Here is a 24829-nt window from a genome sequence, read left to right on the forward strand (position 1 = left end):
AACACCAAATCCTGTTTCCCCCTCTTGTGTTCCCTAGTATGGATATCAGTATCATGAGCCACCAGTAGTCATTCTTTTTTTTTTTTTAATATTTTATTTATTTATTCGACAGAGATAGAGACAGCCAGCGAGAGAGGGAACACAAGCAGGGGGAGTGGGAGAGGAAGAAGCAGGCTCATAGCGGAGGAGCCCGATGCAGGGCTCGAGACCAGAACGCCGGGATCATGCCCTGAGCCAAAGGCAGACGCTTAACCGCTGTGCCACCCAGGTGCCCCACCAGTAGTCATTCTTAACCCACTAACCCCATGCACTGTCTCAGTTCTTGGACCTTATCTTTTTTATCTGAGCAGTATTTTTCCTTTTCTTTCTTTCGCACTGTCCACCCTTGTAATCCCTGACCTGGACAATTATCGTAACCTCTTAATTGGTCTCCCAGCTTCCGTTCCATCCTTCTTCCCAATCCATTCTACATAAATGGGGTAAGCATTAGAAAAAAGTCCTCAAGATTCAGGTTCACTAAATTGAGGGTAGACCTTGGGTAACTTGTTTTACAAAGCTTCCGAGATGATTCCTACGCACACCTTTGAGTAAAACCAATGATTTACAAGCTTCTCGGGTTATCTTTTAAAGCCCAACTATAGGTACGTCATCCTCTGACTTGAAAGCATTCCATGCTTCCCCCACTGCCTCTAGTGTAGAGTCCAAACTTCTTAGCTTGTGGTAGAACAGGCTTCATTCACATCCTGGCCCTAATCTACTTTTCCAGGGGCATTTTCAGCTCCTCCCCTTCAAGTGCCTTTGAGTCCAGGCAACTGAGTTAGCCCCAAATATGCCACATACTTTTGGGTTTCAATCCCTTTTTCCATATCACTTTGTCCATCTAGGGTGCCCTTGACTTTTTTTCTGTAGCTGGGAATCTCTGTCCTCCATGTTAGCTCACCTTGACTACTCTTGCCTCTCCTTCCTCAGGCAGGAGTCACTGCCCCTCATTGGACTCCTCAACACTTTGTACTTGCGTTGCTGCTCTCTCTACTTTGCATAGTGATAATTTGTTTACATATCTGTCTTCATCAGTATATGATTAGGTTTTTGAGGTGAAGATAGTCTTACTTATCTTTTATGAGTAGACACCCAGTGGGAATGCTTCTTTCCTTTTCATTACGATTTGAAAAATTCTCTCCAAGTCTTCTTTTTATACCCGCCTCTTCTCCTAGCAGATTACTTCTATCTGTATCATCCATTTGCTTCTATCTTCTCATCAAAACATTGGCATGTCTTAGGAACAAAAAAGGAACCTCCCACATTTGTACCACGTGATGGTGGGTGGTCATTTGGGTATCACAGAACTCATTAGTGTCTAAAGATACCTTGCTGAGATCTTCACCAAAGGAAGACTTAGAACATCCGGTGACCTGTTCAAGGTATTCAACAGGTTTTAAATGTTAAAGAAGACTAACAAAACTGATCTGATAACTTGGATCAATTCTGCTTTTTAAGTTTCTGTCACTGGAACCATTAATGTCTACTTCACACCTGGAAGCATTCTTTCAGCTGTCTTACAGGGACATGAAACATTTTTTTAAGCCAGAAGTCACATATGGTATATTACATCTTCTAAGATCATGTCTGAATTGTTGGCTTTCACAGTGAATTGTGGGTCTAGTGGTAGATCCCACAGTAAAGACCCCCTTTATGTTTTCAAATAGCTCTTTCATCTTGGACTACAAACACATAGTACCTAGCAAAACATGCTAGAAGTTCACAAAGGCTATGCAGTTTGGGGGGACTTATGATTAGCTTCCAAGTTACAATGTAATCATTACTGTCTGGTTCTGAATACTAGAGAAGAGGCTTTGATATGTGTGCTCTAAGAGAATAATTGTGCATGATATCTGCCAAGAGATAGAGATGATTATTAATGACTTTTGTGGCATCAGACCAAACAAAACACTATAAATCATGAAATTTTATCACATGGAGCCGTGTGTAAGAAATTTTTAAGAAGTTTTTTTTCCATTGGCATTTTTCCTCTGAGACTGACAGGAAATTGAATGTAGTAGTATCTTCAATATTGAAAAACACTAGGTAACTGCATTAGTTCTGAAAGCAACATGAGCGTGTCCTTATCTTATTTGGGAGGTGGGTTAGGAATAATAACATGTTAAAGAGGCAAAGCCCATTCTGTTTTCAGGAGCAGAATGTCTCCGGTGCCCTCAGGCATGAAAAGCTGTGCTGTTGGATTTGTCTCTCGTAGGAATTGTCTCCTTGTTCCATTTGGACAATTGATTTAAAAGGACTAGAGGCAAAAATATAAACTTAGGACAAAAACTAAGTTAATCTCTGTTCATTTTTATTATTAGTCAGCATAAAATGATTGATTGATTATAACTCAGCACAGCCGCCGGCATTAATAGGCTTGAAAGTTTGGGGGCAAAATTGGATACCTGCCTGGAAGATAGGTAGGGAGATGAATAATGTGGAATTAAATTCTTGCCTAAAAAGGCATATTTCAATTCTGAATGTCTTACTTTGGGACTTGTCACATAAAGGGAGGAATGTGTAACAAGCATAGTGCTGTGGCTTAAAAATCAAGAGACCTAAATCTGTTCCCTGCAAATTACATTCCATCTTTGATCCTAGCCATTAAATGGAAAATTGTTTAAAATATTTCCTTACCCAGAAATGAAATTAAGTGAAAAGAAAGGAGGAGTGTATGTAGGCAGATACAGAGCTAGGTAGGTAGGTAGTAGGTACGCAGGGAGGTAGGTAGATAGATTGATCCATCCCTCTTAACCTTGCCTTTAGATTCCTTGGTTTTCCCTGAAAATTTTCCCTTGAGTCTCTGTTTGAGTGTACTACGAAACCTGCAAAATAGCAAAGGCTCTGGTCCCTTAATATTCACCAAGACTTGCTAAGTATAACCTCTACAAAAACTTACTTTACATAATTAACTTAGCACTTCAATATAAAGAGAAACCAGGAGCTAGTTCCCAAGCACCTAAATATGAGAGAAAGGACTTTTCTGCTTCACTTTTTGGCTTTGATGGACAAATTTCTCTGAGAAGTACTTCTTTCAATTTAGGAGAGGAAGTGAGAGATTTCCCAGGAGTAATATTTAGCAATAGTCATGTGGCTCCAACGCAAGACAGAAACCCTTTGTAGCTGAACTTGGTGGGGAGGGAGAGGAGCTGAAGATGGCTGAAAGGCAAAATCGTAGCTTCCCTTTGGTAAGTTTGGACTCATTCATTTAAGACTCTCCAAGGGGGAGCAATAGACCTTGACTCTAGAAAACCAGCGCTAAAGACAAGTTATTAAAAATATTTACCTTCAAATTTAAATTTGGATTCAGTTATAAAAGAAAGCATTCTAATTAGACGATCAGTATAAAATATGGGTTGATTGTTAAGATTCTAATAAAGGACTAATAAAAGAATTTAGTATTTAACAGTCTTCATTGGTATAAAGTATGGAAACTAAGTCCAAGGGAAGACAGTGAACTCTAACCAAATCAGGAAAAACATGCATGTTGCTATTGTGACCTGTGTAATATACCACAAACATCAAACGCCTCATAACCCTGGAAACACGTAAAAGGCAGAGCAATTAATTAAGTAGCAACTCAGACTTGTGTACTAAACCACGAAACAGAAGCCAGCGGAGTTACATCCCTGTCGTGGTCTGTATATCGTCGGTTGCTCCTCCTGGTACATACAGCACAGCTTTGTGGTCCATTGGCTTTGAGCTCGAGAACCCTTCTTGTGGAGTTTGCTTGGGCTGCACATATTGATTCCACCTGGCTCCACTGTGCTTATCAGGAGGAATGATAGCTGGTTCCTTTGCTCTTATCACTCTTTCATTTGTTTCCCCTGGTCATGTTGGTAATTATTAATATAATGTAAATGTCTTTGTTTTCAGTCCACCTCGTCCGCTGGCTAATATGAATGACACCATGGTGAGCCACACGTCCTCCGGAGTGCCCACCCCCACCAAGAGGTATGTAGGGTTCATGCCTCAGTCACTGCTGAGACTTGGCCTGGCCTGGGAAGCAGAACGTTCCACGAGATGGATAGGACTGGCTTTCTTTCTCCTCCTTTAACTGTCTTTTAGATATTATTTTCTAATTTTTGTCTTCCTTTTTTCCTACTAACTCATAAAGATAGCAACCGAAGGAGTCTGCTTGTGAGTGGTGCCTGGGGTGGAAGTTCTTCATTTGTGACAAGCAGTGAATATAGTGTCAAAGCTGATTAGGCACTTTCGAGATTTTTTTTTTTAACATTAAACAATATTTTGATGGTCATGAATTGCAACAGTTTTGCATTTGTATTCTTTGAATGTCAAAGATCGTTTCTGCTTCCTGATTAGACTGTGTGAATTGAATCAATCCCTGATATTCTCCTAAATCATTCTGTATGTGATTCATGAACACTTAAGTTGAAAGCCTGAGTCTCTCTCTTAGTTATACAAGGAGTTTCTTTAGGGTCTTACAAGGAACTAGAACCGTGTACTGCTTTCTCTTCTTTATTTAATTTTCTCTTCTCCAAAATTCTCTTAGGCGGGACTTAAAAGGACTCTATAAGATGGTTTACTTTCTGTTTGATTTAAGCTGTTCCATAATCAGAGCATTGCAGGAACTCCCTTAAGGGCACAGCCATTAAAGAAGTCTTTCTAACAGTCATCACCCAAAAAGAAGGGGAAAAAAAAACCCGACAAAGACATTCCGACCGACTCCCCAAGTTCTTCCTGAAGAAAACTACTTTGTGCCATATATACTGATTGCTTTGGATTAATTCAGCTATAGAAATGTCATCTGCTTAATGATACTTAGACTTAACATATAATATATAATACTTAAGATCAACTGTATTTGTTCCCATTGGCTCAAACTCCTGGAGCACTGTTTCCCAGACTTGACTGATGAGAAGACTCGGAAGAATCACCTAGGTTAGTTGTTAAAAATATAATTTTCTGGTTCCACATCAAACCCAGTGGATCCTGAGGTCCTGAGAAGCTACACCTTCAACAATAAGTATTCCAGGTGATTCTCAACCATCAGGCGAGTTTGGGAAAGAGCTTTGAAGGTAGCTAAGGAGTACACTGTAAGGCTACCCTGGAATAGAGGAGTTAGGGACTTAATAAATCCGAGTGACCTGATAAAGCAATGTTATCCACTTGGAGACTCGAGACTGACCAGGTAAGAGTGCTCGCCCACCGCCTTCCTGAGACACTACCAGCAGGGAACAGCCACACCGCTTCCTTTGGGCAGAGTTCAGTGGTGCTGATGCCTAGAGCATAGAGTTGAGCCAGACTGTCTGCATTTGAATCCTGGCCCTCCCCTGACCTAGAACAAGATTCACATCTTCATTTTTTACACTTATAGAATGGGGACAGTAATAGTGTCTACCTTGTGGGGTTATGTGAGAATTTAAGATACTGTTTTCATTATTTAAGAAGTAAACTAATGAGAGAACAGGTGGGTAAGACACGGTAACTTACAAATAATGACCTTTCGAGGAAGAACGGAGAGCTTCTGGAAGGATACAGAACAATTAAACTTCTCCCACCTACGTAGATATTGCAACAACCCTCGCTGGCCTTAGTCCTTAGTTTTTTATGTTGAAACACCCTTGGCATTCGAATCCAGACCCAGAATCTAAATATCAACTCCAGGGATGTTTCCATTTCAAAACCAGGAAGCCAAAGTGGATTGTTGAAACCGGTCAGCTTGCAGGTGGTAGATGAGTCTTAGCAAGGCCAGCTATTAGGGTTCACTTCATCCGAGTTGTTCTCTTCATTTACTAGTTTTGTCACTCTGAGTCACTTGAGTCCCTGAGGGCCCTAAGTGCCTGGTGACCACGGCACCAGACATTCAGTGACTACAGCTAAGCGTCGCTGCCAGAGGCTGTTAGAGGGGGTGCCTCTTTCTGAACATCGTTTTATTGCTGGAGAAGACTGAAAGAGGGAACTCGGTCGCCGTAATAACCACGGCTGCTTCTGTGGAAGGACCAGCCTTTCTGCTGGATGTTGCAGTATAAGCTCCAGGCTTAGGACTAAGTGGCCAGCGGCAATTGTCAGTCGCAAAATAACTACCACTTTTGAAACTTGTTTCAGGTGGTATCCTATAGCCTGGATTAAGATTTAATTTTAAAGTCAATATTTTAGCTAGTACTTCTAGCTGAGCTAAGTCTAGTAGAGTTGGTCAGTCCTCAAGGTGGTTATCACACTGCATAGGGGTTGAGCAGCAGCACGGAGGCAGCCAGAGCCCTTAGCAGGCCGGAGCGGAAGACTGAGCGCTTTCCTGTATCAAAAAGAGTAGTTGCTGGAGTAGAGGCTGTATGGGAACAAGATGCTCCCACCCTGATGATTTAGTCCTTAGAATTTTAGGAGATTTCGTTTATATTTGGGATGAGATTATGGTGTAACATGTGGACATTAATTACGTAATTCATAGATTTGGCTTTTCGTGGCCCAAGTTACCAAACCGGCTAAATTTCCAGCTAGTAATCCATGTACTTCCTTAAGGACTCATCAGTTTTTGTTTCCTCCTCTGAATGTCGTCAGACCTGTGTCTCCAGAGTCTGATGAAAGCAAGGAATCCAGCACATCAGCCCAGTCACAGAACCTCCTCTGCTGGGGCAGAGAATCCTCAAGGGGATTAAAGCTGCCTCCAGAAATAAGAGGTTTCCTGTAGAACTCAGCATAAGACGTAAATCACTGAATCAGACAAGAACATGCACAGTAATAAAAATGCAGGAAAAATTTAAGAGCTACAGTTTCTACCTTTTCAGTAGGCAGGGGGTATATACACAGTGACAGCCACAAGCGTCAAAAATACTGTTAGTCCAAGTTGAAGATTGTCACAAATGTGAGCGTTACTTTTTATTTATTTACTTTTTAAAGATTTATTTATTTTAGAAAGAGAGTAGGCACGTGCGCATGCGTGGGGTGAGGGGCCGAGGGAGAGAATCCGTAAGCAGAGACTGACACTGGGCTTGATCCCAGAACTCCGAGATCATGACCTGAGCCAAAATCAAGAGTCGGACACTTAACCGACTGAGCCACCCATGCACCCCAGAAGTTACTTTTTAAAAAAAATACCTTACCCGTTGCAAAGATGCTGGCTGTCACGTGAGATACTATGAATTATGTTCCTGAGAGGGTCCGTTGTAGGGGTTTGCTCTGTATAATAGTCTTTTAGTATGCCTATATTGAACTTGCTATAATTTGAATAGAAATTTCATTTCTGCTTTAATCTAAATAGTTCCTGGAAATTTGCTTTCTTTTATTTTTTTTATTTTTTTATTTTTTATAATTTTTATTTTGTTATATTAGTCACCATAAGACCCAAAACAATACACTTAAAAACAAACAACAAAAAACTTCCAATACTTTAAAACAGAGGCTTAAAATGCCCCCCTTCTACCTGATTTCCTCCGAGGCTTGCTTCGGTCCCTCTTCTTCCTCAGGGTTCAGAATGTGAACGGTGATATTATTCTCTGGACTGTTGTACTGTTTTTAATCATAATGTACTTTCAGACCAACATGGTAAATGATGCCAATATTTTTCATTTTTTTAATGTTTCCTAAAGCCTTAGCTTTATTTGTGAGTATTTAAACTTTCACAATCCCGTGGACACTTCATAGAACTATGGCAGTAACAAAAACTTCCAATATGAAACTTCTGCTTTGTGCATTTGGTTGGTATATTAGTATCAACTCTTTTTAACCTCAGGTATTAAAAAATTCAATGTCAAAAAGCACAAACCCAGTTAAGCAGAAGGAAGAAGCTTAGGTTTTAATGATCTGCTGTATAACACTGTGTTCACAGTGAATACTATTACTGTACACTTGACAGTTTGTTAAGAGGGTACATCTCATGTTACGTGTTCTTAGCCAAAAAAACAAGAAGGAAAGAAAGGGACAGACCCACAAAGACAAAGGCAAACGCAGGAAGCAAAGGGAGGAAGTGTCCATGGATCACAAAAGCAACTGAGAAGCTGCCGGGATGCCCATCGGGGGCTTCTCTGTCCTGCGCTTCCTCTCAGAATGCCGTCTCTGCTCCCTACTGCTGTGGAGCACCTTCCCCTCAGTCCTGCCAGGGCTTCAGGTGCACAGCCAGAGCCGCCACTCAAGAGGCTGTGTTTTCCTACTTTTGATAGAAAACTCCAAGGAAGGATTCTTACTGTCCCGGGCTGTATCACTGCCCATCCGTGTGTCTGTGCTGGGCCACACCTAGTAGACCTACGTCGTCAGAACAGGGAGGAGCATTTCCCCGAAAGGTTGTAGCGTCAAGAACAGAAGAGAGAGGCCATGGCAAAGACAAATAACGAGGTTGTTGGCAGACCACCGTTTTGCTACCCAGCACACCAATGGGTGCCAAAGTGTGTACAAACACACGCCCATACACGCCTTCTCATACTGTTTCCACTAACAGGGTTTCCCTTCCCATAATGCAGTATTCCATGTGCAACTGTGACTGCGTGCACGCCTCTCCCCGGAGTCTGTCCACCTGTAACAGCCCTGGGCCCTGAACACCTAGGCTATGTCCACTCATCCAGGTCAGGTCTCGGTATGTCTTTTTGTGACTCATTAACCCATCCTACCCTGAGGCGAATAATAAGGCGTGAGCACTAGGCACCCATATACAAGGTAGAGATGGGGAAGGAGGGTAATTGTAATTCGGATAGTGGGAGAGGGAGGTGACAGAAAACATGGCATATTAAGCCACATTTGCCTCTGTTCCCTTTTGAAACACCACTGAAATAACAGCCAAGAGATTATCTTGAGTAAAAACCCACAAGAAGAAAGAAAAGTGAAAGAGGAGACAGTAGCAATGAGAATTTGGAAGCAGCAGAACAGATGGGTGAGTGGAAACTGATTTTACGGACTGGAGAAGACCATAGACTCAGCTGACAGAAGAGCCCAGAAGAAAGCCTGCCCCAGGAATGAGAAGGCTCTGAAAAGCAAAACAGTTGGCTGGTAGTCTGTACAGGAAGCACTTAGAGCCACAGATTGTCTATGTAACTGCATAACTGCCCCTACCCGACTCTGCCAAAGAGTTTAGGTTTATGTTTGGGTTTTCTGGAACAGTACAACCCCCATAAAACCCTAGCTGTCTTAATTATCTCACCCTTGGTGGGCTGAGGCAACTGCTTTCAGGCAACCTATCTCCCTCCCTTGCAACATCATTCTGAAGACTTCAGGAAATCACTGCTCCATCCTGTTATTCCTCTCAAGGTGCCCAGAACTCTGACCATAAGGGGCACAAGATCTAAGTCCCAGGATCCTAGAGATTACAGTTTACCCAGTTGCTTTTCTCAGTAGCCATGTAGCAAAGACTGATGTATTCCCTCCTTGGGATGGCGTTTTGCTACCATACACACCTCAACTTGACTCAGCCAGTTCTACTCAGTGTTACTCTCCACGTCTAGTATCAGTTTCTATTTTAGTCAGAACCCTTGGCTGTAAGTGACAGAAACTCAGTTTGAATTAGCTTAGGGAAAACAAGAAGGTTTGTGGGTTTTTTAAAACTTATTTTAGAGAGGGTGTGTGTCTGTGCAAGTGGTGGGAGGGGCAGAGGGAGACAGAGAGGGAGAGCAGACTCTGCGCTGAGCGTGGAGCCTGACGAGGTGCTCGATCTCAGGGCCCTGAGATCATGACCTGAACCAAAACCAAGAGTTGGACGCTTAACCCACTGAGCCACCCAGGCGCCCCTGAAGGTTTTTGTTTTTATAGCCAAACTGTGGGAAGAGCAGGGTGGTATGTGGCTGGTCACCAGGGATGGCCAGAGCCAGGGGAGCTCTGACTCACTTAGATGTTTCCCTACCTCCCTCTGCTACCCTCATGCCCATTGTTCCTCCCTGTTGTGTGTCAGCTGCTTCTTCCCTTATATAGCTCCCTTTCACATGGCAGGGAATGTATCCGTGACACCTGCGTGTTCACATTTCATAACCTCGCTACCCTACAGTGACTGACCTTCTCTTTGTTCCAACTTGAAAACTCCCAATGAAAGTTCTGTGTGGTCCGTCGTGGATCATGTTACTTACCCACTGGTTTTCAGTTTTCTGGCCCCACCTAAAATAACATGGTTGAATGGGTAGGGGTCAGTCTCCAAAGAAGGGGGTCTGCTGTCTATGGAGAAGTTAGGATGCTGAAGAGACACATAGTGAGGCTTCTTTTTTGGGTGGTTTCTGGAAAATATTGCATGTGTAAGTATATTACATCACCCCTCCTTTAGCATAGATTTGTTTCAGGAGGCCCTTTTTCCCCCTACCACTTCATTTTTATTTCTCTCAAGGGTTAAATAATGCTTTCTATTCTGTTCAGTTTATAAAGATGTATTGTGTTGGGACATAACACTGTCTTTGGGTGGTAACAGGTAAATATTTGAGCCACTAATTCTAAGTAGTCACCAATTGCTAGGAATCTTAAATAAAGTCAAGATTTTATCAGGCAGGGGCGCCTGGGTAGCGCAGTCGTTAAGCGTCTGCCTTCGGCTCAGGGCGTGATCCCGGCGTTCCGGGATCGAGTCCCACATCGCGCTCCTCTGCTGGGAGCCTGCTTCTTCCTCTCCCACTCCCCTGCTGTGTTCCCTCTCTCGCTGGCTGTCTCTCTGTCACATAAATAAATAAATAAATAAATAAATAAATAAATAAATAAATAAATAAATAAGATTTTATCAGGCAGAAGTCTTTAACACGTACTCAGAACAAGAAGCGTTTTTGGGCTGGGGCAGAGGGAGAGCAAGAACCCCAAGCAGGCTCCATGTGCAACACGGGGCTCTATCTCACCACCCTGAGATCATGACCTGAGCCAAAATCAAGAGTCGGACACTTAACTGACTGAGCCATCCAGGCGCCCTGGAAAAACATTTTTTAAAGGCCAGGAGAGGCCATAGTATAAATATTATTTCTGAGCTGAAGACACAGAGATGAGTTGCAGTATAATAGTATTAAAATGGCTTTCTGAGTGGCTGGCAAGGTAAAGGTTTTATCTTGTTATCCACAGAATACTACGGAATGACAAAAGGCACAATCTGCTGTGTTTTAGCCTGAAAATAACAGAGATATTGGCGCAACTAAGAAAGGAGGCAAACTGAAATCGGTCAAAGCCAGAAACCATCCATTTGTGAAGTCAGGCTACTGACGTTCTTCCCTCCTGTGAAATGAGAGTAAGAAGAGTTTGGTTGAGGGGCGCCCGGGTGGCTCACTCAGTTTCGTGTCTGACTCTTGATTTTAGCTCGGGTCTTGATCTCGGGGTCGTGAGTTCCATGCCCAGCATGGAGTCTACTTAAACAAAATTAAAAAGAAATAAATTAAAGAAGAGTTTGGTCGAAAAGCAAGAATTAATGAGGATTTAAGCATGATCGTGAAACAACTAGCTTGCATGAATTCTTCATGAGGACCTCTCCAAGACAGCACAAGAATTACTTTTTTCTCCAGTCTAGTTTTGAGAGACAGAAAAGCAGAGTAATTGAAAATTAACACATAATCTTATGGGGCTGCAGGGTCCTCAGTGTTGGCAGATTTCCAAAGTCCATCTGATGGCCCAGGCAGACAGCCAGGTTTCAGCTGCTTCTGGGTTGGGATTAAATTCCATTTGCATTCAAGTATTTAAGGTAAACCCTTCAGCAATTCTGACTCAGGTTAGTACAAACAAAAAGCTTGAGTATTTCCAAGTCCATACTTTAAAGCTGAAGTTTGAAAAATTGAAGCTTATAGAAGTATACTGACTAATGGTTTCCTCCTCTCATTGGACTAAGGCTAGAGGTTCTCAATGTGAGCAAGAATTATGTCCATTATGGACTGTCAGCAGAACTGAGGGGAAGAAGGAACAGGTCTGCGGAGAAAACTGTGAGTTCAGGGTTGCCGTGTTCAGACTGAGATGCCTGACAGATCCTGAGAGTGAAGATAGGCTGTGTGGATTTTGGATATGGGGTGCCAAGGAAAGGGGTGGATGATTCTCCTCCAGATCCTTTCTGGCTTAAGTTAAGGTACTTGCGGTTGAAACACAGGAGGAAGATTTGGCAAGAAGAGAGCAAGATTATATGGAGTTAGAATTGCCTGTGGGACACAGAGGAACCAGGCCTTAGCATGAGTTCTTGTCATCCGGGTTCTTCCCGCTACCTCAGATTCACACTAAACTACCTCAGATTCACACTAGCAAAGGACAGACAGGTACTCAGAGCCAACAAATGACCAGTAGAGCCTACACACACACACATACACACACACACACACACACACACACACACACAATTTTACCCATTTTTCACATCTGCCTTGGAGACTTAACCCTTGACCGTATGTCCTGTTAAGAAGCTGACTCAGGGGCGCCTGGGTGGCTCAGTCGGTTAAGCATCTGCCTTGGGCTCAGGTCATGATCTCAGGGTCCTGGGATCGAGCCCTGCATTGGGCTCCCTGCTCAGCGGGAAGCCTGCTTCTCCCTCTGTCCCACCCTCTCTCATGGACTCTCTCTCTCTCTCATAAATAAATAAAATCTTAAAAAAAAAAAAAGCTGACTCAGTGCAGTGCCCTGCTTTGTAGTGACATGCCAAGAGCTTGCACATATAATGGAAATCCTTATGGCAGTGCTGAAAGTCCTATGGTGATTTGGTTTAACCATGGTTTTTCATTCCTTTTAACGTCAAACTATTAAAATATTTCAACTTACTGTAGTAAAACAGATATTTAGAACAAATCAGTGCTGTGGTTTAAAAAAAAAGTACTTCTTTTAATGGATCTTATTAGGAAATCTCCAGTCTACTCCCCACCTCACCCCCAAAACAGCTTTTCCTTTGTCACCAGAGGGGTTTTTCTGAAATGCAATATTCAGAAACTGATATTACTTTCCTGGTCAAACCTTTCCAATGGCTCTTTCTCTCTACAGCACTGCCCAGTAGCATGGAAAGCAGCATAGTAGTCACTAGCCATGTGAGGCTGTTAAGCACTTGAAATGTGACAGAGGAAGTGAATTTTTAATTTTATTTAATTTGAATTAATTTGAATTTAAACACGTACAATTGGCTAGTGGCAGCACAGTTCTGCGGGATTAGGCCCATATTCTACAGGATTAGGCAGCCGTGTCTGGGTCCCGCTTACTGTGGTGTCCTCGTCTCCTGGCACAGTGCCCAACACCTCGTAGGTGCTCCAGACATTGACTCAGATGCCCGGTTTCCAGCAGAAGTGCTACTAGAACTATCGTGTATTCAGCCATGAAAATCACCTGCTTTCATGGATTGAATTGACATTTGTCAGCTTGACATTTGTGTTCGTGAAGCTGTTCCAACGTGACCATTGCTAGCCTCCCCAGCCCTGCATTATTTCACTCTTTTTACTCGGCTCCTACACACAGAATTACTCAAATCACTTACAGTTTCCCAAGCAGGTTTCTGCACATGCTTCTTCTGCCTTTAATGCCTTCCCACCCTTTTCCCCTTTATTCCTGTCTTTGTCGTCTAATTCTTCTTAACTTAGCTTCAACTCCTCCAGGAAGCCTTCCCTGATACCCTAAACTAGACTAAGTGTTCTTCCTCTGTGATCCGTAGCATCTTGTTTATATCAGTGTATTGTAATTACCTGTTTGTTCTATGCCTTTCTAGATAGACTCTAAGTTCCTTGAAGGTGAAGACTCACCAGGCTTTATCCAGAAACTTACTTCTTTTCTCCAAATCTTGCTGTCACTTGCCTCTTAATCAATATTTACCCTGTTAGGAAAAGGATTTTCTTCTTCAATTACTTCAAGCACATGGCATCTTATAACATTGCCTGCTTATTCCATTCAGAGCAGAGAAGTGAAGGACATGAGGTATAGTGAAGTATCTGGTTCTACTCCAGTACGGCCTCGTTCACTCTAGCTGCCCCCGCCACTGGTTATCGGTCCCTTTCCTCTCCAAGAGTGAGAAACCTGGCTCCTATCTCCCACCAGCCATGTACCTATTGGTTTAGCCCTGGTAGCATGGATAGCGGTTTCAGAGTTGTTGATTTATTTCTTCAATAGATTGTTGAGATATAAGTCATTCATCATACAATCCATCCACTTAAAGTGTATGATCCAGTGGTTTTTGGTGTATTCAGAGTTGTGCGGCCATCGCCACAATCAATTTTAGAACATTTTCGTCACCCCCCAGATTGATTTACTACCATAACAGCACTCTCTGCAGTGCAGAGAATTGATTGTAGTGGGCAAGAGTGGAAGAGGAAAGCAAGCGAGGGCTGTTGGGTGGTCCACGTGGCACTTGGTGAGACTTCCCAGATGAGAAAGGGTAGGGGCACGGGGGGCAGCGAATGGGGCTGGTGTGTGGGTCTGGTTTCAGAGAAGAGCCAACAGGATTGATTAACAGCTTGAATGTGGGGCATCAGGAAACGAGAGAAAGCCAGAGGCCTTCCACTTTGAGCTTGATGGTTGGGTGAGTGGTGATGGTGTTCATTTAAACTGGCCAGTTTGGGGGTGCAGCAGGTGAGGAAGTGGGTGGAGAGAGGTAGGGGTTTTAGTTTGAACATGTTAGGTTTGGGATGCCTTTTAGGCAGCCAAGGGAAGGCCCTCAAATACACAATCCTGGAGCTTGAGAGAGGTCAGGGCTGGAGTTGCTAAATTGTGAGGATTACAGTAATACCTTTTTGGTAAGATTATCCTGAGAATAAGCGAAAGAGCATACGTGAAATTCTCTGATAAGGTCATAGGTACAAGTTTCTTGATAATGACTACTACATTATCTTCTTTAATCCTTCCTATACTCTCTAAAGTAAGTAATACCTGAAGTAAATTGTGTATTACTATTATTTTACAGATGAGGGGACTAAAGCAGAGAGATTAATGTCCGGGCTCACACAGCAAGCAGGTGTATGTGGATTAAACCCAAGACCGGCTCACTCCAAAGCCCAAAGCTGTGCTCTCCTGCTTCCTGCCGAGTAATGAGTCCTGCTCCCGGGGCTACAGACTGCCACTCCAGAAGCAGCCTCTGCTTCTGACCTTGTCCCCGCCACAGCTTACCCTTCATCCCCTGCCTCACCACTCACATCCCTCTCCCACAGGGGTGCCTCTTCACTTCTGCCAAAGGCACCCTTTCTTGCTGCCCGTAGAGCTTCTGCTGAAGCCATGAGACTTGAAAGCCCCCATCCTCTTGGAGAGCAGCTCTCACACTGGAGTGTGCATCAGGAGCACCTGGAAGCTTGTTTCAAATGCGTGGAGTGGGGAGGGTGCCTCGTGAGGGAGAGAATGCTGTTCCCCCCACACATCCCCCAACCCCCCGGGAGAAATGTGCTCATAAGTTGTCTCTCCTCTTTTAACTCTGGTTTATTCTACTCACCCTTGCTTTTACTGATCTCCCTAACTGGATAAAATTCTACTATTATGTCTTCTTTTTTTCTTCTTAAGTAATCTCTACACGTAATGTGGGGGCTTCAGTTCATGATCCCAAGATCAAGAGTCACATGCTGTACCACCTGAGCCAGCCAGGTGCCTCTTATTAATGTCTTCTTAGAGGAGGTCAGTGTCCCTCCCATCATAACAGATACAGCATTTGCCATTTTACATTTATTTGTTTGATCATCCCTTTTTCTACTAGACCACTAGCACCAAGAGAGCAGCAGCCGTGTCTGGGTCCCGCTTACTGTGGTGTCCTCGTCTCCTGGCACAGTGCCTGACACCATGTAGGTGCTCCAGACATCGACTCCAATGCCCACTTTCCACCAGAAGTGCTACTAGAACTATCGTATATTCAGCCATGAAAATCACCTGCTTTTATGAACTGAATTGACATATGTCAGTTTAGAATAGAACAATAATAATAATAATAGTAATTATTATTATTTTATATATTTATTACTTGTATGGGATTCTAAACTATTCCAAACTAGTGATTTTGCTTTAGAAAAACAGATTTCTAAAGCAAAACCTATTTGTAAGTTGGGGATTGTATAGAGATTTATATTTTATCAAAAGGAAAGTGTTTAAACTCAAAAAAGTAAATCTGGAAAAACAGATACATCTTTGAATGTGAGTATATATATAGCACATGTATATCTAACATAATACCCACACCCCAAGAGAATTGTCAGAAAATTCATGGACCCTTAAGTTCCTTATTTACTATAGACAGCTACTGATAATTCTTTTCATTTTGGTTTAGATCCCTAGTTATCTGGCAAATGACCCTAGTTCTGAATAGCAGTCTTCATAGAAAATTAAAGTGGAGTTTAATGAACTGCTGCTTCCGTAGTAAATGCTTCCAGTTTCATTCCTGCCATTCCTTTTGGAACACGCCCTGGTCAGATTTCCACTTCTGTCCACTGCCAAAACCCGTTCTATCAGGACTTACCTGAGTTGATCTATCAGTGGCCGTTGACATAGATGATTGCTCCCTTCTACTTAAAACACTTTCCGTATTTGCCTCCAGGTGTCCTGCTCTTCTGGTTTTCCTCCTCTTCCTTCGTGGCTCTCTTAGCTAGTTTTTCCATACCACCTTGAACTGTAAATGTTAGTATGCCAGAGGAACCACCTCTCTTTTCTGTTTGTCCTCCCCATAGGTGACTCCATCTGGACTCAGAGCTTTTAATACTGTCTACATACCATTGACTTCCAAACTTCTTTTTCTGGCCAAGACCTTTGTGCTGAGCTCTGACCTCATAGATCTTCCTCCTAATCAGCACCTTCACCTGGATATCTAATACAGATCTCACAATGAGCATGTTCCAAATTGAGTTCCGTGTTTTCCCCTACCAAACCTGCCTCTCTCAGTCTTCCCCTTCTCAGTTAGTGGCAATCTTGTTCTTGTAGTTGCTCAGTCAGAACTCCTGATGCTTCTCCCATCTAAGGAATCAGATTATTAGATCAGCTTTATCCAAAAACACTGTCAAAATCTGCCCAGGATCTTGCCATTTCTTACCACTTCAACAGCTACTGCTGTTCTCCTAGCCACTCTTGTCTCTCGTCTGGAATGTTGCAGGCGGCTTCTAATTAGCTGCTTCTTCCCCACTCTCTGACACTTCATCTTTCATAGTGCAGATGATCTTATTAAAATATAAGTTAGAGCATACCCTGCCTCTGCTCAGAATCCACCAGCAACTTCTCATATCAGAGTAAGAGCTGAAGCCCTTATGCTGGCCCTCTGTAACAGTTCTACTTTTGTCTGTCTTCTAAAGAAGCAGTTTTGTTCTAATTTCTAGTTTGAAATAGACCAATACTTTACAAAAGTATAAAAATGGGTTACTACAGGGGTGCCTGAGTGGCTCACTTGGTTAAGTGGTCAACTCTTGATTTCGGCTGAGGTCATGACCTCAGGGTCGTGAGATCTAACCCCTCTACCTCCACTATCCCATGTCAACTCCACGCTCAGCACCGACTCTGCTTGTCCCTCTCCCTTCCCCCCTCTCCAACCCCTGCTTGCACTAACACATGCACTTGCACGTGCTCTCTCTCTTAAATAAATAAATAAATAAATAAATAAATAAATAAATAAAATAAATAAATAAAATCTTTAAAAAAAATGAGTTACTACAGAGAGAACTTCCTTTGGTCATAGTGAAGTAACTGATGTCAGATTAGTTCTCCCACTATAAACTTCTAGAAAACTATTCTAACTAAAGCAACTGTTTTCAGAAATTAGACAGCAAGTAGGGCAGGACCATTCTCTGAGGGAAAGGAAATAAATGAGGAGAGCCCTGTGATTGCCCAGGTTTTCTACTGGGAGGCATTTACTAAAGCCTAGTGCTGGAGACAAGCAGGGCAAGCCCTATTTGCTGAGAATACGGAAAGAGAGACTGGAGTTTGGAGATGCTGGAATTTGCCGGGAGGAATACCAGGGGGAGGCAGCATGCAGAGAAAGAGCTCCATAAACCTGCATACAGGTCCCTTGTGTCTTTGGCTGAAAACTAAGCTGCATTTGCATAGGATGAGATTTCAGAAGACACCAAAGAACATCTACCTGGAAAAGAACAAGCCCCAGGGATTAGAAAGTGGAACAGCTAATCAAGCTCAACCTGTTGTTTGGGTTCCAACCAACCAAAGTAGAGACATCCTCAAACACTGGGGGCGTTCAGTAAAGACCCCAGAAAGGCCACAGTTTAGGAGCAGAGTGAAAATAGCCCTAGATGAAAGTTCCCCTAGATCTGCACTGATGAAACTTTAACACAGGCCTCAAGAGGACCAACCTGTCCACAATTAAATTAACTGACTACCAGGTTCTTTAGAAGAAGACAACAAAATCCAGACATTCAACAATGTAATTCTCACAATTTCCATCATCCAATAAAAATTTACAGGATATAGGAAGCAGTAGGAAAGTATGTTCTGTAACCAGAATAAAATTAGTCAGTATAAACAGATCCAGAAATAACAGGCATGATGCAGTGAACAGAGCTGGACTTTAAAACAGCCACAAAGGGGCACCTGTTGGTTAAGCGTCTGCGTTTGGCTCAGATCATGATCTCCAGGTCCTAAGATTGAGCCCCCTCTAAGGCTTCCTGCTTAGCAGGGAGTCTGCTTCTCTCTCTCTCTCTCTCTCTCCCTCTGCCTGTCCTCTCTGCTCGTTCTCTCTCTCTCAAATAAATAAAAATCTTAAAAAAAAAAAAAACCCAACCACAATAAATACCAAAAATGTAAAGGAAAATATTAACATAATGAGCAAAAAAAAAAAGGAAATATAAAGGAACCAACTATAAACATAATTGGAAGTTTCTGCATATATATTTTGCTTCAATGACAAAAAGTTGTAAATTAAAAAATAGAACTTCTAGAGTTGAAAGAGATAATACCCGAAATGAAAAAGTCAGTGGATGGACTTAACAGTACATCAGAAATTACAGAAGAGAAAGTCCACTGAACTTAAAGACATAGCAATACAAACTCTCCAAAATGCAATGCTGAAAAATGAACGGAGCTGCCAAGACCTGTGGGACAATGGTAAGCAGCCTAACAGAGGAAATAGAGAAAGTTTATTTCAGGAAATATGTTTTTTCCAAATTTCCAAATAAATTTTTACAAATTTGATGAAAACTATAAACGCATAGATACAAGAAGCTCAACAAACTATAATCAGGATAAGCAGAGAAAACCATACCAAGGCACATCACAATCAAATTGCTAAAAACCAGTGATGAAGAAAAAGTATTAAACGCAGCGAGAGGAAAAAAGATGTTATATACAGGGGAAAAAAAGATAAGCTTTTTGAAGTGATTTCTCAGGAAAAACAATGCATGTGGAGTGCCTGGGTGGCTCAGTCGGTTAAGTGTCTGCCTTCACTCAGGTCATGATCCCAGGGTCCTGGGATGGAGCCCCACATCAGGCTCCCTGCTCAGTGGGGAGTCTGCTTCTCCCTCTGCCTGCCACTCCTGCTGCTTGTGCTTGTGCTCTCTCTCTCTCTCTCTCAAATAAATAACAAAATCTTAAAAAAAAATGTGTACTAGCAGAAAATTGAATGGCATTTGAAAGTAGTAAGAGAACCTGTTTTTATTCCTTCTAAAATATATAGATTTCCTATCTTTATCCACAGAAAAATTCTAGAAGCAGTGATCATCCAGGAATAGGGAGCACTGTAGTACCCTAACTGTGGTCTCTAAACACTCTTTCCTAGTAAAGGGAACCTGTAATCTTTGAAGGAATAGTTGATTCCAAGTGCCGGGCAGGACATACACAAGACGAGATTGGGGCATCTTACTGTGTCAACCAAGGAAGCCGATGATATCTAATGGATGTATTAGATTAACACAGGAGCCTACTTATAGGAGTTCCCACTGGCCAAAGATAGGACAATTTGAGCATCAAAAAGATGATTGTAATGGAGTGAAGCAATCAGATACATATAAAAATCTATGAGTTCATAATGATACTAAAAAAGAAAACTCCCTGGTAACCATTGGAGGTTGCTAGGGCACTAATTCATTGTTCTGAAATTTGTTGAATACTAAGAAATGCCAACCATTTGTTTTACCTTTTCTGAATGATTAATATTTCAAGATAAACAGAGAAAACTAATAAATGCGGAAAAGAGGATAAAATTGGAAACTATATCTTTGTAAACCCCCCTCTCCCAAGAAATAATGAATCTAGGCAAAATCATTAGTAAATGCTAAAACCATTAGGTGAAAAGTTGATGGAGGACTTTATAATGGAGAGATGTAACCAGTAACATCTGAATCCACTGATCAATATTTATATTCCATTATGTGTCCCCTATTTGATTTATAAGTATCCATATTACCTACAACAGATTCTAGCCCCTTCTCAAAAGTGAAACGAAAGCAAAAACTTTAATCAAATCTCTAGCTGTAGCCACAGGGGATAGAGAAACAAATTAAATGGCACCAAGGAAACAATCAGTCAAATCCGGAATGTAGGGCATGTTACTAGGTAACCTGCTTTCTTCACAAATAAATGACATGACAGAAACAAGGAAAAGGAAGAACTGTTGTAGATTAAAAACAGAAACATATCAACCAAATGCAATGTGTGTGGACCTTGTTGGAATCTTGATTCTAAACATAGAGGGATATTTTTTTTAAGATTTGAGAAAATTTTCAGATGGACTGAGTTAAAATTTCGTTAATTTTTTTCAGTTGTGTTGATAGCATTGTGGTGATGCAAGTTAAGTACTCCCAAGTGAAATAATAAATTGTCTGGGATTTGCTCCAGCTATCTCTTTCTAGACAAAAAAGTTGAGTGAAGGAAGAATAGATTGAATAAGTTGACAAAACGTTGGTTTTTGTTGAAGTTTGGTGATGGGTATGTAAAAAGTAGTCATTAGTTTACTCTCCATTTTGTGCATGGTTTAACATTTCTGGAGTAAAACATTTTTAGAAACTTTTGTGTTTAAGGACCTTCTGAATGTCTGTAAAAGAGCCTCACTCGGGGATGCCTGGGTGGCTCAGTTGTTGGGCATCTGCCTTTGGCCCAAGTCATGATCCCAGGGTCCTGGGATCAAGCCCTGCATCGGGCTCCCTCCTCAGCAGGGAGCCTGCTTCTCCCTCTGCTGCTCCCCCTGCTTGTGTTCCCTCTCTCGCTGTCTCTCTGTCAAATAAATAAATAAAATCTTAAAAAAAAAAAAAAAGAGCCTCACTCAGAATATATACAGTGTCGTCTTACAATGAGAAACAACTCTAACAAGTTGGGTTTAAGAATCAGTTTTATGGGAAAAAATAGAATGACGCTAAAGGCAGTATCCTTATAGAAATAACAGGGTTTAACTGCTATCATGAGGTAACACTGAAAATTCTTTACGTGTAGACAAAAGCTATAAAAGCATTAGGGGGCATTTGGTGATATTAAATAGACCCACTCTGCCTGTTTTCCCACATTGGGCATTCCCTCAAAGGTGCATCCCTCCCAGAGCCCAGAACCTGGATAAGACTGGGGGGGCAGGGCTTCTTGGTGACCCCTCCTTGGTTTCTCCTGCTCAGAGGCTGAAGAGCCAGTCAGCCAAGGCTGTTTCCCAAGAGACTGCTTTTGTTCAAAGGATTTGTAAAATGTATTTTCTATGGTGTAACACCATATTCCATTATGCATTGTGGTTTTTTATTGTTTTCCTTATCATGATTTATCATTTTTTTAATTTTTCTTTGAAGTTTGCCCATTTTAATCCATGTTCATTTCTCACTCTGTACGTGTTTGTGTTGTGCTTGCTGTCTTTGCCTCCGTTGTTCCTAGGTTACAGTATAGCCAGGATATACCCAGTCCCTTGGCCGATGAGCATGCGCTGATAGCCTCCTATGTGGCCCGTCTGCAGCACTGTGCACGGTCAGTGGTAGACAGCGGCAGCAGGCGGGGAGCCAGGGGCTGATCAGAGGGAGGGAGCTGTGTTACCTGGGCTTGCCAGCTGGAAAAAGCTCTGCATGTGGGGTTTTTCTTGAGAAGCTACCAGCTATGTTTGGCAGAGTTTAAATAATTGCTAAAGCATTAACTTCTGAAAGAGAAGGAGCCTTGCCAAGCCCGGGCACTTACCTAAACATATAGTCAGAAATGCTCTTTTAAAGTGGAGTTCACTTCCTTCCGCTTACACTTAAAGGCTATGTAAATCTCAACAGATATGCAGTCCCAGAGATGGACGTTCACAGAGCTATTTGATGCAACCTCTCACCGCTCGCTCTTGTCTAAATAACGAAAGCTTTCTGTCGACGAGCGTAGGGTTGATCAACCCACAGATATCTCACTTTGTCCAATCTTTGATACCATCACCTTGTAACATCTTTGCATGTTACAACGTCATCTCTTCCTCCAAATCTATCATTGTTGATTATTTAAACCAGGGGTTTGCAGCAGTGGTATTGGGTCATTGTCACTTGAGTGAGACTTTTCCCAAACGATATGTACCTCCTCACATGATAATTATACGTATTGTAATAACTCCATATTCCCCTTTCTCTGAAAACTACTGGTAGTGACTCACCATTAATTAATGGTGGGAATATGCCTGGTTCCTCAGTGGGTTAGGATAGGAAAACGTTTGATAACCACGAACTACAGCAAAGTTAACCCTTTAAAAGAATTCGTACCAAACAACGTGCTATTATATTCAGGTAGACCCAAAGCTGCCTGTCCGCTCTGTGCCCATAGCCACCACCATTCTGCAAGGAGAATAGCAGGTAAAGTCTGAATAATCTAAAGCCATCCCTCCACTCTACATAGTAGCAGATAGATTCTTATTCTTAGAGAGGAAGCATAATTTATTAACTAAGCACATAAGAGAAGCTGGGGCCTTACATTTTGATCTTAGTTTTGCCCAGAACATGCCGCGACTCTGTGGGAAGGTCATTTGACCTTGTTTTTATTTCCTGTGATAATAAGAAGAAATGATAAATGTGAAAAAATATATATTTGGAAAGGACTGTTTTCTGTATTATACTTCATACCATTTCCCATAGTTTTGCCAGTGTGATTAAATAGCATTGATATTTTTAGGCATTTATTTAACTCTAAAGTCTACTTTCCTACTTCCCAAGTATGTTTAATAGGCTTTTTCTACGGGAGGGAAGGAAAGGCCTGATAATTGTGCATCGTATCACCAAGAGTGCCTCTTCAGCCAACAGATGATTTCTGTGTGCTCTGTCCCAGCTCCTTGGGTCTCTAGGAATAGAGTTGTCTCATCCCTGGCAGGACAGCTTACTTATTATCAGTAAGGGCAGTTGTCCAGGTGATTAAAAGTTTCCATGGTGAAAATAGAAGCAGAATGTTGGCAGAGACTGCAGCCTGATATTTCAGCCCCAAAAGATTTATGGGAGGTTTAGCTAAGGTCCTTGAGCGTCCTGGCTTAGGGATTAGGCTTCCTGAGCAAGAACTGGTGGCTGGGAGCCCTGGGAGAGCATGAGGATTGGGTGAGTACTGCATCTCTTCTTGATTTATAGTCTAAGGAACTGAGCTTCATGCTTCCTCAAAGAAGTCAGAAATTTCCTGGCTAATTCTGAAAATGAAAGTCAGCTCAAGCAGAAAAATAAGGAACCTTTCTAATTTTCCTCTTAATTTTCATTGACCTTAAAACCTCTCATCAACATAAAGTTCTAGTTTCTGGCTGGAAAGCATAGCCAATTAAAGCAACCATGTTGTCCACACTTGGGTATAAATGACAAGTAGAGTTAACCTTCTTGGGGAGATGGAACATGGTGGAGGACGGGGAGCTCTTTTGCACAGAGGAAAAAATGAAGTTTTTGTTGTATCCCTTGCCAAAAGGAAGGACAGCCACTTTAAGTCCCATTTCTTGGGTTGCCAATCCCTCTATAATAGTATCCACTTGTATAATTAAATGTTCTTCTTTTTTTTTTTTTTTTTTTTTAAGTTAAAGGTAGTTCTCTTATTTCCAACAAACAACTTTAAGGCACAAATATTACAGTTCGGCCTTGACCCTAACGTATTAAAGCCAACTGATGATAGCATGTTCTTATTACAAGATCATCTTGTGGGAGGATGATGATACAGACTGACATTTGCATACGTAAACTTATAAAGTATTCAGAAGTGGCACAGACAGAAGAAGCACGTTAAAAAAAAACATCCTAGAGGAAAGACCAAGTTAAGTTTAAAGAATTAGCCACAACGATAGAAATAGAGAATGTGAAAAAAATCTAGGAAAAATACAGTTGATTCTATACATGAAAAGGTCAGACACATCTCTCTTGTTTTAACTTCACCCTTCCCGGATTCCCCCCAGTAATTATTATAAGATTTGATGAGTATTGAACTCATGTCTTTAAATTTTTTTGTATTTCTCATCATGTTGCTAAATTCTATTCAAAGGTTTTTGGAATGCCAAGAACCAAGGGCCACAGTAGAAGCAGGGTGCAACAGCCATCTCTGGTCAGTCGTCATCATCACTGTTACCTTAAAGCATCTGCCAGACTTAAACAGAATTCTACAGCCACAGTCCCTGTTAATCTAGGAGTGCCCTGCTATGGATAAATGACAGTTGATGTAACATGCTAAATTAAAGGAGTCCGTTATTTCATAATCCTGTCAAAAGTTCACCGCATCACGTATACACAGAGCTAGCCTACTACTCAAGATTGCTTCTTTCATCCAGGTGCAGCAGTATCTGATATCCCAGCTAGGTAGGTCTTAAAGACCTTAAAGTTAGGGTGCTGGTACACTTGTGAAAGAGTAATGGACTAAATTAATTCACTGTAAGATGGACCAAACTTGTGGAACAAGCATGATAAAAGAAGAGAAAGAAGCATTGAAAGGGAATGTTAGATACCATGGATTCTTCTCCAACTTTACCATATGTTGGACCTGCCCTTGCCTGGGCTCCTCAGTTTTGTTTAGCCAGTATTAAGTGTACTTTTCTTCAGCCCTCTGTTTTTCATGATACTTTAGTTTTCTCTTGGCCTTTAAAATTCAAGACCTATGTCTA

The 24829-nt window shown here is 41.9% G+C and overlaps 1 protein-coding gene across 21 annotated transcripts in view; it reads left to right on the forward strand.

Annotated features, from left to right (window-relative positions):
- DTNB (dystrobrevin beta) overlaps positions 1-24829 on the forward strand; it is a 248467-nt gene that overhangs the window by 154466 nt on the left and 69172 nt on the right. For 17 of the 21 annotated variants that reach the window (XR_015725320.1, XR_015725318.1, XR_015725317.1 and 14 more), the window contains 2 exons: positions 3916-3993; positions 21637-21726. Coding sequence is in view for 13 of the 21 variants with exons in the window: in XM_087863800.1 (XP_087719926.1) it covers positions 3916-3993; positions 21637-21726 (168 nt within the window). In the remaining 8 variants the exon portion in view is untranslated. The remainder of the gene's footprint in view (positions 1-3915; positions 3994-21636; positions 21727-24829) is intronic. The other 4 variants (XR_015725322.1, XR_015725323.1, XM_045809277.2 and 1 more) reach the window with 1 other exon arrangement.

The sequence above is a fragment of the Ursus americanus genome, chromosome 7 (assembly GCF_024610735.1).
Source record: "Ursus americanus isolate L20-20 chromosome 7, mUrsAme1.1.p, whole genome shotgun sequence".
Taxonomy (NCBI): domain Eukaryota; kingdom Metazoa; phylum Chordata; class Mammalia; order Carnivora; family Ursidae; genus Ursus; species Ursus americanus.